The sequence below is a fragment of the Etheostoma cragini genome, chromosome 17 (genome assembly GCF_013103735.1).
Source record: "Etheostoma cragini isolate CJK2018 chromosome 17, CSU_Ecrag_1.0, whole genome shotgun sequence".
NCBI classification, from domain to species: Eukaryota; Metazoa; Chordata; class Actinopteri; order Perciformes; family Percidae; genus Etheostoma; species Etheostoma cragini.
Genome location: NC_048423.1, coordinates 2,280,694 through 2,295,701, shown reverse-complemented (window position 1 = coordinate 2,295,701; position 15,008 = coordinate 2,280,694). Strand labels below are relative to the sequence as shown.

General features: G+C 40.8%; 1 protein-coding gene across 4 annotated transcripts in view; it reads left to right on the top strand.

Moving 5' to 3' along the window:
• LOC117960307 (gap junction alpha-5 protein-like) overlaps positions 1-13,471 on the top strand; it is a 13,632-nt gene extending 161 nt beyond the window's left edge. The window contains exons 1-7 of one of the 4 annotated variants that reach the window (XM_034898134.1): positions 2,569-2,955; positions 7,977-8,129; positions 10,403-10,567; positions 11,141-11,422; positions 11,634-11,699; positions 11,785-11,933; positions 12,496-13,471. In XM_034898134.1, coding sequence (XP_034754025.1) covers positions 8,061-8,129; positions 10,403-10,567; positions 11,141-11,422; positions 11,634-11,699; positions 11,785-11,933; positions 12,496-12,991 — 1,227 coding nt within the window. In that variant the 5' untranslated portion in view covers positions 2,569-2,955; positions 7,977-8,060 and the 3' untranslated portion in view covers positions 12,992-13,471. Of the gene's footprint in view, positions 1-2,566; positions 2,956-5,495; positions 5,602-7,976; positions 8,130-10,402; positions 10,568-11,140; positions 11,423-11,633; positions 11,700-11,784; positions 11,934-12,495 lie in introns of those variants that run through there. The other 3 variants (XM_034898133.1, XM_034898132.1, XM_034898135.1) reach the window with 3 other exon arrangements.
• The last annotated feature ends 1,537 nt before the right edge of the window (positions 13,472-15,008 follow it).

Sequence of the window (15,008 nt, the reverse complement as noted above, 5' to 3'; positions counted from 1 at the left end):
TATATATATATATATATATATATATATATATATATATATATATAAAATTAAAAGTATAAATGTTACGTTTAAAACATGTGGAATGATCAGGGAAAAGTGTACTCTATCTTTCTCAGAGATTCACCTAACCAGTTTTACAAAAATGGCAAAAACAACTGATATAAGTCCAAATGCAAATACCAAACCATTTAAAATGAAACACAACTCTTTGTGAGTGTGTGAATGAGCAGTGCGATCGTGCTACACCACTGTTACACTCTTTCTGTTACACTGTCTTTAAATATTAAAATTAATGTTGCGGGTTGGAATTTTAACTGAGACAGATGTTGTTACATTTTTTATGTTCGACCAACTCAACAATTTCAATCAATTTTGGGGATCATATGTTTCAAAATTCACCTCTGCGTGGCAAATGGTTTCACATGGAGATCCGTTGGCATGGTTACGAGTTTGGCACAAGCTCTCATCACCAGAAGCAGTTTAGAACGAAACAAAGCCTTCTTAACGATCCTGGGGTGTTGTCGGCCGCCGAGAGTCACATGGGGAACCACTGTTTCACATGAACTCATTTACACACAAATAAACACACACATGCATACACATGCACGCACGCACACACACACACACACACAGACACGCTCTAACATGCACGCACGCACACACACACACACACACACACACACACACACACACACACACACACACACAAACATAAACACACACACACAGACACACACACACATGCACGCACGCACACACACACACACACACACACACACACACACACACACACACACAGACACGCTCACACATGCACGCACGCGCACACAAACACACACACGCATGCACAAATGCATGCACACACACACACACACACACACACACACACTCAAACACAGGCCCTGAGGAACACAGTGTGCATTTGCTATCACAAGTTCTCTGGGGAAAAAATTCGGTCCCCACAAATATTCCATGCTGACAAAAAAAGCACAACGTTTAAAACCTCTGGCTCCCTGAAGTCATGAGTGCTCATACCGTAGTAGCGAGCATGATACATTACTTTATCATTTTTTCTTTTTTAAATAGCTCAAGCACAATTTTAAAAGCAGGGACAGATTTTTCAAAACACTAAAAACAATAAGAAACATCCACACATCCAAACAGCAGAACACCTCAGATTCTTTGCAAAATGAAACACTCAAAAAGCTATACATTAATTTATAAAAACATGTTTTTTTGTTGAAGTTTCATACTTAATTCTGTTTGAAACAGTAACACTCTGCTGTTGCTAACTTAAAACAATTTGAGCAATTATAGTTATCAGTGATTAAAATACCGTAAATGAAGTATATACAACAAGCTCACCAAATACTACACAAGACCAATGCAGCAGACTGAGGAAAATACAATTTATTTCTCTCCATATACTCAAATCAGTCAACATGTCAACATGGAGAATCACAACAAAACAGTTGTCACATAGCTACTACAGTAGTGTAATACTGTATCCAGTGTGTGTACAATTACAGTTTTTTCCAATTGTTAAAACACAATTAATTCATAAAACCACACACCCAAACTGCAAAACACCTCATATGTATCCTGCAAAACGAAGCACTGCAACCAAAACTACATATAGCATCAAAACCAAACTTTTGCACCGAATGGCACACTCTTTATTCATGATACCAGATGTTTGTCCAACCAACTACATTGTACTCCCAGTGAGTCACAGCTAAAGATGATGCAACAGTGACTAGAAATAGTAGTGTGTTCTTGGCATAGCAGGGCACTGCACGGCGTTTCAGAAATGACAGAAGAGTGGCTGCTCTTCAAATCATGTGTCTGTATTTATCTCTAGTCTACTCAAAGGAAACAATAATAAGTTGATGAATGGCTGAGTAAATCTTTTAGAAATCTGCTACAAATGTCTCCAAAACGAATATGGGAACTGAGTACAAAGTGGGTTCAGGCCTCCGGTCAGGTTCTTTGTTGATTTTTATTTAATTTTTTCGGGGGGCATTTTCAGCTTTTTATTTTTTGACAGGACAGCTGAAGACATGAAAGGAGAGAGAGAGAGAGGGGGGGGGGGGGAACGACATGCAGCAAAGGGCAGCAGGTCGGAGTCGAACCGACTGCGCGGAGGAGTAGGTCTCTCCACACGAGCGCCTGTTCAACCAACTGAGCCCTCCAGGCGCCCATTTGTTAGTTTTAAAGTGAAGTTTTTACTCCCACGAATTAAGCGACCAAATGGAGACAAAGAGAGACATGTAGAGACATACAGAGAAGAATAGAGCAACATGAGGACATGGAGGAATGCTGGACTGGGACCTGCAGCCATTGTGTCCTAATACAATATCTTGCTTCCTTTAGATGCCAGACATCACAAACACACACATGCACATACATACCGGTAAGAGTTGAATAGCAGGCAGTGAGGCACCAGGCCCACTTCCTCTGATGTGAGGGGGAGAAAGAGAGAGAGAGGGGGAGACAGAAAGAGAGAGAGAGAGAGAGAGAGAGAGAGACAGAGAAGGAGGCTGGTACAAAGTAGAGTCTCATGCACATTTCAATTCAGTCCCTTGGTAACACACTGGTCTCATCTGTGCGCTGCTGTCTCACTGTCAACTCAACTGAAGGAACTTCTTGTTGTCCATCCGTCTGTTTCTGCTCCGAGCTTGACGCCGTCTCAAGTTCAGATTCAGCAACTTAACTTAGATTTAAGACACAAACTTGAAACTAAAGAAAGACAAGTTATACACCTTAAATACCTGGAAGACATCTGCAACTACCTCACATATAAACATCTGCTGCTGCTGGACGCTGAGGATCATTGGGAGTGGAGGAAGTGCCTTGCTCAAAGGCACTTCAACATAGCTGCTGAGGAAGAGGAGAGCAGCCACTTTTTCTACCTTTGATCACGACTGTCTCAGGCCAACTGCAATCCTAAATCAGGTAAACTGTGTGCATGCGTTCAACAGGTGCACAACATGCGGCCTACACCTTCTGAGTTTTATTTGCTAATTTTAGGTAAAATATGTATGCACATGTTTAATAGGCAGTATAATAGCTCAGTGGTAGGCACGTTGGCCTCACAGCAAGAAGGGTCTGGGTTTGAATCCAGGTTGTTACAGGCCTCTTTGCATGTTCTCCATGTTTTTGCGTGGGTTTCCTACAGGTGCTCCGGGTTCTTCCCACTATAAATACATGCATGCTAGGTAACTAGGCCTACAGTTAAAAATGAGCCGACTGGCTGACACTGGCGCATGTACAGACATGTTGATTAACGTGCATTGTCCTGATCAATTAAATATTACCTAATATTACAGTTTTTAAGTATTCTCATTTGATATAATGTTCATTTCCCGATTCATTTTACACCTGTCCTGGTGGAAACTCTGAAACAACAAAGGAAAACTCTCCATTGCATTATTCAGTGATCAATGATGTACAGCCTGCATGAGCCCTATACATTTCTACAAGACACAATACAAGACAATTGTGTTTTATTCCACAAAAAACATTTAAATTCAGAGATAAAATGTGCTAAGAAGATGGAAAACCCATTGCGGATTTCACAGGCAAGGACCTGAGTATCACAAAGCTGTGATCAGAAAGTTATCTCAGATAGCCTTCCAAAGACCAAATGATGGCCTTCAGGATATGGACAGACAGGCAGATTTTCACAAAACCTAAGAAGTTTAAATTAGAAAGATTTTGAAAAACTAAAAAACAACCATAAAAACTAGTTAGCGTTTTAGTTTTGGTGTTTATGAAAGAGTTGTGGGAGCTTTAGAGAGTAGAAAACATATCTCATCTTATCTACATAAGATATTATGTATATATAACATATATGTTATATACATATCCAGTATGGAGTAAAATATGGAAATTAAAAAGAAAAAATTAAACTGGAAATTTTGTGTAGAACTCTTTTAGTCTTGATTTATTAGTTGTTTTTGTTTCTTTGATTAATGTCTCACATTTTTATCATGTTGACCCACTACTACTTTACAGAATATTAATAGTGCAACTTATAAATAACGTCTATTATCCCCTTAAAAACATCCTCAGGTCTGAGTGACGTTATCTTTGAGTATGTATTATTAACGAGCAGAGAAAAACTCTGTGTGTGTGTGTGTGTGCGTGTGTGTGTGTGTGTGTGCGTGTGTGTGTGTGTTCGTTATCGAGACAGGATGCAGAACAATACTGCTGGATAATGAGCGTGTGCGCACACACACACACACACATACACACACGCACATGGATGCAAAAGGTCAGGCGAAAGTCTATACAAGGAAGTAATATTGTTATTAATGATGTTAGGAGCACTTGTAAAAGACATAAATACACACACACATACACACACACACACACACACACACACACACACACACACACATAGTTTGTCCAAAGCTCTTGGGTTTTACAAAAACAGGAAGGGAGGGGCATTTAAAAGGATGTTTAATAAATAAAGGAAAAACATTAGCTTTTTACACTCTTAAGTTCACTCTTTTTTTCCCCATAGGCAGATTCAGTTAATATTAGTTTTTACATGAAATTATGACAGTTCTTACAATGCATCTTCTGAAACAGACTTTAAAAACTGAATGCTACCCTATGGAGTACAAGTAAAAGTTAAAGTCTCTAAACTAGAGAAAATCTTGTGATGGGACCACACCAGCCGCAACACCAAATCGAGCCAGGGGGCGTGACGTGTGTGTGTGTGTAGCGCCCTTCCCAGCTTTCTACCGCCCTGCTTCCGGCGTCCTTGTTCAGACCACACTCATTCTCAAACTCGGCCTCCATTTTGATCTCAACTACACAGATGTAGAGTTAAACCACTGCGTCTTGTACGGCTGTGATGCTGTCAGGGTTACGAAATCTGGCCACAGACATACAGGCCGACATGAAAACACCTGACAAAGTACTCAAATCCACCTCTGTGGTAGTTCCTAATACAGAAGGTTTCTCCAGGACCATAGTTTGTCATTAACATACAGGCACACACACACACACACACACAGACGATGAAAACGATATAAGCATTGTTGTCGCAGTCGGTATTGATTACATTAATTTATAGATGGTTGGAGAGCACAAGACACAGTATTTCACTAAAATGCTGTTAAAGCGATGTTAAGTGCGTAGTGTCTGTCGGCCCCATGAGGAATTCTGAGTAATGACAACAAAACTGTCAGCATGTCCACATTACAGGGCTGTAGTCAAGACCACCTTTGTCAAGACCAAGACAAGTCCAAGACTAGGATTGGTCGAGCCCAAGTCAAGACCGTGTTCAAAGAGGTTCGAGTCCCAGACAAGACCGAGTCCAGGACAGAAAAAAAGGTCTTATGCATGACAGTATCAAGACAATCATTTTTCCCACCAGTATTATTATCAACATAATAAAGACACCTGGACTTATACGGCCCAGTATGCAATGCACTAGTGTGATGTGGAAACATGAAACCTCCAGTGCAAATATACACACATCATAGATAGTGAGGAGACATGTTGTGTCTGGCAGTCAAACAGATTCCTAGATGGACTTTTTTCAGGAGGGAAAAGATGTGGGATGTAATTTTAAGACAAGACGACCAGGTAATTGAACTTTTTTTTGTGGGGACAAAAGATATTACTCGAGGCAAAGTATTACATCTTTAAAAAAAGAATTTGTACTGGTTTGAATAGAAAGAGTTAGTGTTGTTTAATCAAAAAAAATAATAGTTACAAAAGTTAAAGGGGGTGATGTTCTAGTAAAATAATGGTTAAATAAATATATAACTAAAGAAACTAATTACATCATGTGGCTTCTTTAAAACCTTCAGCTGCCATACAGAGAGAGTTTGAATCTACAAGCTTGCTCTGCATCTTATTTTAATAAATTAAACTTTATAAACAAATCCGTTAAAAGTATTTTTTTAAGTCTATGTTACTGTACAATAAAGGACACTAGATCAAGTTAGCATAAAAAAGGCATTTTGAAGTTTTCCTGAACCAAAGAGCAACAAATAAGACTGGTGTGAACGCTCTGTGCAAGGAAGTGGACTATTGTAAAAGCCCTTTCTTTCAGGATTAACACTTATTTAACTCTTCTACCGAGAATAAAACAAAACGTTATATTGTTGTTATATGTACAGTATATATACATATATATATGTGTGTGTGTGTGAGGAATCGCTGCATGTCCATAAATATCCACATGGAGAGGGACAGACACTGTGTGTGTGTGTGTGTGTGTGTGTGTGTGTGTGTGTGTGTGTGTGTGTGTGTGTGTGTGTGTGTGTGTGTTTACAGTAGAAGTCTAGTTTTTCCACCCCAGAGACAGACGGAGGGGTAGTGTGGGAACTGAGCGTGAATCTAAACTGAGATATGGGCACAGACATTTTTTATTAATAGGGTCAGGGCCAGGCTAGAGAGTGGGTCACAGGGTCAAGATAATACAAGAAAACGCACACACACACACACACACATCCACAACCACACACACACACACACACACATACACAAAGCAACAACATCCAAATTTAGTCAGACTTTTGAAGATTTTCCAGATAATTTAAAGTGTTTCAATCAACTATTGTTATGTGAGTATTAGGAGTTGGTTTAAGGAGAGAAACAACAGGTGGAGGGAATTTTTCATCAGGTAGCATTAAACCATTGAAGAAAAGGATGGCACGATGACATTAAATAGCTCCAGTCAGACCTAAAATGATTTAAAATTATGTGTAAAACATGATTGTTTCATGTATTAATTAGAGGAACGTTAGGCCCAATTTCACAATAACAGTAAATCTTACAAGTGAAGAGCTGCTGCTGAAGGAAGACGTTATTCTTAAACTTAATTCAAACCTAAACTGAATCAGATAAAAATCCTACAGTATTAGTTTCATTATCTGTCATCTAGTGTGAATGTCATTCTGTCATCATTTCTGCATGTGGAAATCAACATATGCACCATAAGTAAGAAGAACATTTACAGAATCTCAAAATACACAATACATTCAGTCCAAAAGAGACTAATATTAAAGAATATTAGTATATTAGGTTAAATGAGGGACAACAACAGACAACTGGCGTGAGCCTACGTTAGTTTTCTTATTTCACATAAAACATGACTTAACAAAGAGCATCAGTATTTATGATAAGTCTTAAAAAGGTGTAGTCGTTGTAGGTTCTGGAGATCCTTCAGATGCTTTCAGCCTCCTACTATTCATTCATCTTTCATCTGTGATGCTTTTGGGGAAACAACTATTAAGCTTAAAAAGATTGGCAAAATGGATTATAAGTTGTTTTTTTGTCTTTCTTCCTACGCTTGAGATGCTTTTGGCTAAAGTCTTTTTAATGGACAGCATCATCTCATACATACAGCTTTGTCTTTTCTTAAAATAAACCATGAATTAGTAGTCTGGGTGGATGCCAGCCAAATTTAGCCCCGCCCACAACATTTGAGGTCAGGAAGTTCGGTCTGGACTGGTTCCATCGTGGAGGAACTATGCTCGAACCAGAGATATTCGGACCAATCAAATTGTCAGGGCGGGCTTTATACGATGATGGACAGACGAACAACAGTAATTAACCATGTCACCAATGAGCCCTTGGGTTGAATTTGTTTTCAACATAGACGGCTGTCGCTGGAGACTTGAGATGTGTACATTCCTTCATCTCATCTGTTATAGAAGATATCGACAGCGCATTCATTTTAAAAAGAGAAACAGAGAACCGTGAGCAAGGCATTAGGCGATCGGAAATGTGTTTTTTACGTCCTAGCTACGAGATTCACTACACATCACACACTGCTCTGATTGGTTGTGGGTCTCCAACTGAGTGCAGAGGCATTTTCTTTCCTGGTTGGGTTGAAACACGCCCCCCTAACTAAAATCTCAGTATGACGACGTCAGGCTGATGGATGAGATTAGGAGAAGCCTAACTCTGCTGCAGACATGAAACATGTGTGTGTGCTCTCTGTTCCTCAGGTGAATCCTGTACCTGCTGAGTGACTGCTGAGAGAAGCATTTAAAACTAATCAAAGCTAAACTTGAGCTGAGCTGTAACTGGTCATGGCAGACTGGAGCCTGCTGGGAAACTTCCTGGAGGAAGTACAGGAACACTCTACCTCTGTTGGCAAGGTTACAACACACAGACACACACACACACACATACAACATTAAGCTCATCCTTGAATGGCTCCTACTTGTTGCCTGCTCTGGTTGGGCTGGTTAGGTTTAAGAGGCGTGGGATTGGTTAAGGTTAGGGTAAGCATGGCAGGGGGAGCCAATCAGAGATGTGTCTTCTGCTACCATCCTGCAGCAGCCCGGCGCCAGTCGGACTTCCTCTGCACATGGTGGAAACAGACATGTACACACTCAAAATAAAACATTTGTTTTGTATATCCTGACCCTTGGTTTCTAGCCTTCTTCTTTAATAATAAGCAGATATAAAGTTTATGTTAGTATAGTTTTGTTCAAAATGTAAATCCGCTGAAGACGTCATTGAGTAAAAACTTTGTTTAAATGACATAGAAAATTAGTTCCATTTTGTTTTTCGCTGTCCTTTTGATTGTGAACAGTGTGATGCCTCGTTTAGTAAGAATTAAACCGATGTTGATTTTGTAAATATGAATAATGCTCAAAGGCTAAGATGGCTGTTCACATGTGAAAGTTCAAGGTCAATAGTATTTAAATAGCACATTCAAAAAAGCCATAGTTGACCAAAGTGCTCTACAAGCTCAAAAACCCCAAATAGATTAAATCAAAACAAATACAAAAATAACCGACAGTAGAAAAAAGCCAACTCTGATTAAAAGCCAATGAATCTTAAGCAAGAACTTAAACGCTTCAGTGGCCAGAGCAGTTCTTATTTGATATGGTAAACTATCTCAGAGATTAGTCTGTGAAACATGAATTATTCAGTTATCTTGAGAAAACCTGGGAGAAGAGGGAAAAAACCCTCTTTACCGAGACAATGTGTAGATATTTGTCTGTTTTTCTCTACATGTTTGGTAGGCGACATGTGAGACTGGAAGATGTCTGTTAAACAGCGGTGTCTTTTAATCCCGGATTAAACTAGACTGGGTTAACCACGCCGATGCCGGTGGTTTGATTTCCCCTTCCAGCTCGGTCTTGAAACCTGCCCGTCTAATTCTCCTGCTTCAGTTCACCATTTTGCGGGAACCAATCACAAATTGGCTTGTCTACCTGCTCTTGGTTGGTTTAACACGATGACAATAGAGAACCGACCAATAAGATTCTTGTTTACATTCAACATAGCGGCCAGTGTCACTCCCCGATGTGAGTCGAGTGCAGATTTGAGCTGCCCAGGCTCAGATTTAAACGGTTTTCGGAATAACGTGTCATTCTGAAATTTGTGAAATCCATGAAATAATAAGTTTACCTCAATACAAACAATAACAGAAGATGGGAATCCTTTCAAAAATGTCGTCGCTATCTATTGTTGTTTGATTGCTAACGTTAGCTCAAATTTAAGTAGGTCCATTTTTACCATCCCACTGAACACCATGCAGCAACTCGTGGATGACTCGCGGGGGCAGCAGCTCCAGCAGGGGACCCCAAACTTCCCTTTCCCGAGCCACATCAACCAGCTCCGACTGGGGGATCCCGAGGCGTTCCCAGGCCAGGTTGGAGATATAATCTCGCCACCTAGTCCTGGGTCTTCCCCGAGGCCTCCTCCCAGCTGGACGTGCCTGGACCACCTCCCTAGGGAGGCGCCCAGGAGGCATCCTTACCAGATGCCCGAACCACCTCAACTGGCTCCTTTCGACGCGAAGGAGCAGCGGCTCTACTCCGAGCTCCTCTCGGATGACTGAGCTTCTCAACCTATCTCTAAGGGAGACGCCAGCCACCCTCCTGAGGAAACCCATTTCGGCCGCTTGTACCCTGGATCTCGTTCTTTCGGTCATGACCCAGCCTTCATGACCATAGGTGAGGGTAGGAACGAAAATTGCCCGGTAGATCGAGAGCTTTGCCTTCTGGCTCAGCTCCCTTTTCGTCACAACGGTGCGATAAACGGAATTTAATTTAAATTAATTTAATTTAATTTAAGTTAATATTTTAAGGGTGTAAGGAGAGACCCAGAATGATTTCTCCACATCCGTTATTTTAATTTCAAAGCCAGTTGTGCGCTTCGGTTTAACTTCATTATCCCTGACTGCTGATACAGAATGCATGAGCAACATCGGCAGCTCACACAAACAACTAAAAATTAGACATTGCAATACTAAAAAAACACTTCCTGCAAAGGTATTTGTTCAGACGTTATCACATCTTCTTACAGAAGTTCCAACACAAAAGCTCCTGATTGTTATCAGTCTTTCCACACAGTGTCTACATTATGTTGTTCGAGGGTTTGATATATCTTATCTTTGTTGTTTTTGGCTTCCCAGGTGTGGCTGACCATCCTGTTTATCTTCCGTATCCTGGTGCTCGGGACTGCCGCCGAGTCGTCATGGGGAGACGAACAGGAAGATTTTAACTGTGACACCGAGCAGCCGGGCTGCGAGAACGTTTGTTATGACCAAGCTTTCCCTATAGCTCATATACGATACTGGGTAATATACAATCTACTGTCATATGATGTAAAGGAAACAGAGACAGAATTGAATAGTAGCGCCTAGGGTCGAGGACGACGGGCTTTTGTCCCCATTCGATTATCTTTACAATACGGGTGCCGAGTTGATTTGTTATGCAATTCGATGTCATTGAGTATTTAACAAAAACATTGGATAATACACATCTAGGGATAATATATCATGAAACATTTCTAAAGGCTAATTGTTTTCTATTAAGAATGCACATCCCGTATCAGTTAGTCAGTCTGACAATTATTTAATTTGTAAAGAAGTACAGAACATGGATTTTCTGCATTTTCTGCTTTTGTTCTGTTTTGCTGGTATCGATTCTTAGGAAAAGAATCAATACTTTGAATCATTAAAAAATTTAGACAAACAAATCACGACACATTTGTGAAGCGATGTTTCCCCCACCCTTAGCAGCTCCTAGTAGTCATTTCAACTGATTTAAAGCAGCTAAACCATTTGGTTTAGTCCTTTAATTGTGAGTGTCACTAAATTTTTATTCAACATTTTTTTTTCACCATATAAATCTGGCTGATATCCTCACAGGTGCTGCAGATTGTGTTTGTGTCCACTCCCAGTCTGATCTACATGGGCCACGCCATGCACAATGTCCGCAGAGAGGAGAAGAAGAGGAGCAGAGAAGAGGAAGGGGGAGAGGGAGGAGGGACAGAGGAGGACACAGGAGGAGGAGGAGAGAAACAGGGAAGGAAAGGAGAGAAGGACAGAGAAAAGGAAAAAGGAGAAGGTCAATCAGGAGGTCGACTCAATCTAAGGGGAGGGCTGCTGCGGACTTACATACTCAGTATCCTGATACGCAGCGTCATGGAGGTACTTGCTACTATTACTACAGGCTAAATAAGAATGAACTCTTACTGTATATGTGTTCAATTTTGCACTACACACGTTCTGCATGACAGCATAGAAACCTGCATGATTTATCATGTAGGTGAATAAAAGAGGTGGTGAAAAAACTGCAAATGTCTATGTACAGAACTCACATTGAATGAATGCAGCTGACTGTGATTGGACCTACATTCAGGTGGTCTTTCTGAGTCTCCAGTACTTCATGTATGGAGTCTTCCTCAATCCCCTGTATGTCTGCAAGGTAACGCCAGAAATCAATTCAATTCCACACATAAAACATGACATTCAGGCCCCACAGTCAAATTCCCTTTCTGTGTCTTTCTCAGGCCTGGCCGTGTCCACACCCTGTGAACTGTTACGTCTCCAGACCAACAGAGAAAAATGTCTTCATAGTGTTCATGATGGCTGTGTCGGCCGTGTCTCTGTTCCTCAGTGTGCTCGAGCTGCATCACCTGGGATGGAGACACTGCTGCAGGTACAGTAAGAAACACATTTGTGAGAGTGGTTTGAGTTTAAACAACCACATTGGTGGGTTATGACTCTCTGCCATCGGCAACTGTCTTCAATTGCCCCTACGACCCTATGACCGAGACAGTTAGCTGGACTGTCCAGACTCTCCAGACTGGCCAGACAGCTGGCTAGACTAGATCTGTCCAATCTGAGTTTTCTGTTGCACGACTAAAACAACCAACAACATACACATGTTCCACTAAAACAAGTTCTGTCCATGGCACCTCTCAAGCAGATTGGGATTTGTTTAAAGAAATGCCAATAAACCTGTTTCCACTGTTTAATGCTGTTTTTAATATGACAACACTTGATGGAATCTCTTAGATGTACATCTGTGTGTTTATCTTGTAAGAAACACTTACTTACTGATCATTTGGCTCAGTAAGTCAATTACCGCAAGTGCGTCTGGCAAGTCAGTTCTCCCTTATCAGCCTTTAAGCAGCTAAAATGTTTGCTTAACTATGTTTACTAATTCTTTACGGTGAAATTGTTTCATATCTGTTAACTGGTAAATCTCTTTGTTGCAGGCAGTACTGCTACACAGAGAAGGCCGTCACTCCTGCCAACACCTCGCTGGCCCGACAGCTCTCTCTGTCTCCTCCGCTGCCGTCAACCCCCCCGCCAGACTTCAGCCAGTGTGTGATCGACTCCTCGCACTTCCTGCCACTCCCTTTCCCCAACCACCGCCTGGCTAACCAACAAAACTCAGAGAACATGGCCACAGAGAAGCACAAAATGGCCGCCGCGGCTGAGGAGGTAAACCTCCTCCAGATGAGCTGCTACTCGCCCGCATGGCAGGAGACTGGTAACAATCAGATCCAAAATGGCGGCTACCTGAGGACCGACACTAACGCCTCATACACCCCTGGGAGCAGGGAGATCAGCTGCGCTCAGATCCAGACTGGCGGCCCAGACGGGCTGCTGATTTTCCCGAATGGAGGGCTCTGTCAGAACGACAAACGGAGATTTAGCAAAACCAGCCGCACGAGTAGTCGAACGAGAGCAGACGACCTCTCTGTTTAGAAGGAGAGCAGAAAATTCTAAGTAAACTGGAACAAATTTGACCCTTTGACCACATGCACATCATCCACAAAGCATCTCATTTAAGTCAGCTGGAGGAGTCATTCAACCCATTTATAGCTTTTTCTGTTTTATCTGCCTCTGAAATTAGTGTAAGTCCACTCTGCAACGTGATTAAGAGACTTTTCCTTCTGACATTATGCCAAAGCTGAAGAAACTCTTAATCGACTAACACACATGATTTTATCGACTAATCGATCACTTAATTTAATGGACAGATCTGCAAAAAGGAATTCCTCCACAAAGAATCATGCCAAAGCACCACTTTGAATCTTGTGTTGATGTGCTTATAAGTTTCTTGGAAACAACTCACTCAGCGTGAAAAAGCATACAAAATGACTAATTGTCTAAAGAAATCTTAGTCGAAGACCAAAACGAGCGATTAGTCGACCAATCGACTAAGAGGGCGGAGCCCAACATCATGACTGCCCTAAAATATTGCTTTAAAATCATTACAGTTGTTGCAGTTAAGGTGTTTCTAAAAGTCATAAAAACAGAGTTCTGGAGAGACAATGCACATTAATCTGGAGAATCATGTGCATAACATCACTTAAATTCAGTTAAAATCCTTAAAAACAAGATGATCACATTACACTCAACCTTTGTGCTGTTGGTCAGACATTTCACTCAATGTGCCACCTGTTACTTTTTGAAAAGTTATTGTTTTCAGTTGCAGAGACACATTTTTCCTAAAAAACACAGTACATAGTAAATCATCAGCTGTTAGGTTTAACAGTGGCTGCTGATGACTAGTCTATTTCCTTGAGAGACTAGCCGATGACTTAAAGCCAAACGTTTAGTTTGAGTTTTAACTGCAGATGTTCGTCCCAACTGTTTCATCAGTAGATGTTAATATGAAGCACAAATGCCAATTGCATCCTCACACCAGCATATATTTACTATTTCTTCACTTTCTAAAAGTTATGTTCAAACTTCTCAGACATGACTTTCTACGGCACTGTATTATGGGTATGGTAAATGTACTGTATGTTGGGTTTTGTATTAGCATATTGTATTGTAGTGTAACAGATGACACTGATTACTACTCTCAGTAATCATTTTAAATTGTTGTTTTTATATTTATTATTCCACTTCAATAATGTGAATGCTGTATATTTAAAAAGAGTTGCAAATAAAACCATGCAAAACCCGTGGGAGTCTCTCTTTAAAATGCTTATAAACGTCTTAACTGACTAGCTGTCAACTATTAAAAAAATTAATTAATTGATTAATCGGTTTGAGTCATATTTTATTAAAAAAATAAAAAATTCGCAGCTTCTAAAAAACGTGAATATTTTGTAGTTTCTTCTCTCATCTGTGACAGTTAACTGAATACCTTTGAGGTGTGTGGACAAAGCGAGACATCTGAGGACGTCTTCTCGGGCTTTAGGAAACACTGATCGAACATTTCTGACATTTAGACCAAAACAACAAATCGATTAATCGACAATCGAAAGTATGTTAATATATTACAATATGAACAGCATGAACGGTTCTGAAATAGGAAATGAGAATGATGAATAAATAAAAGAAATAACAAGTGAGATGTGACAATGGGAATGACGTATGTAACATTAAAATGTAAAATGTGTTGTCCTGCACGAGCAACCACACGGAGGTGCACAACATCGTCTTTCTTGAACATGTCAGAGGTTTTGTTCAGCTGTCAAAAGATCCACAACAGCGTAGTGTTGTAATATTTTAGTTTTCTCTTACTGCAGCCATGCCTGGCCGGCCTGAGGTCCTTTCTAACGTCCTCTTCTGACCGGGTGACTCCGTTTCTTTCTTCCAAGGGTCGTAAAGTTGGCTGCTGAGAACATCTGGACAGTTTATTAAGACTTTAAAAGTCTTGCCGTGGTTCCCATGGCGAATGTCCAGCTTGGACCAGGAGCTGATGGGAGAATTTCCAGTAAGGTCATCTGGATCCATCAGGACTGTTTGGTTTTCGGTTTTCTTTTCC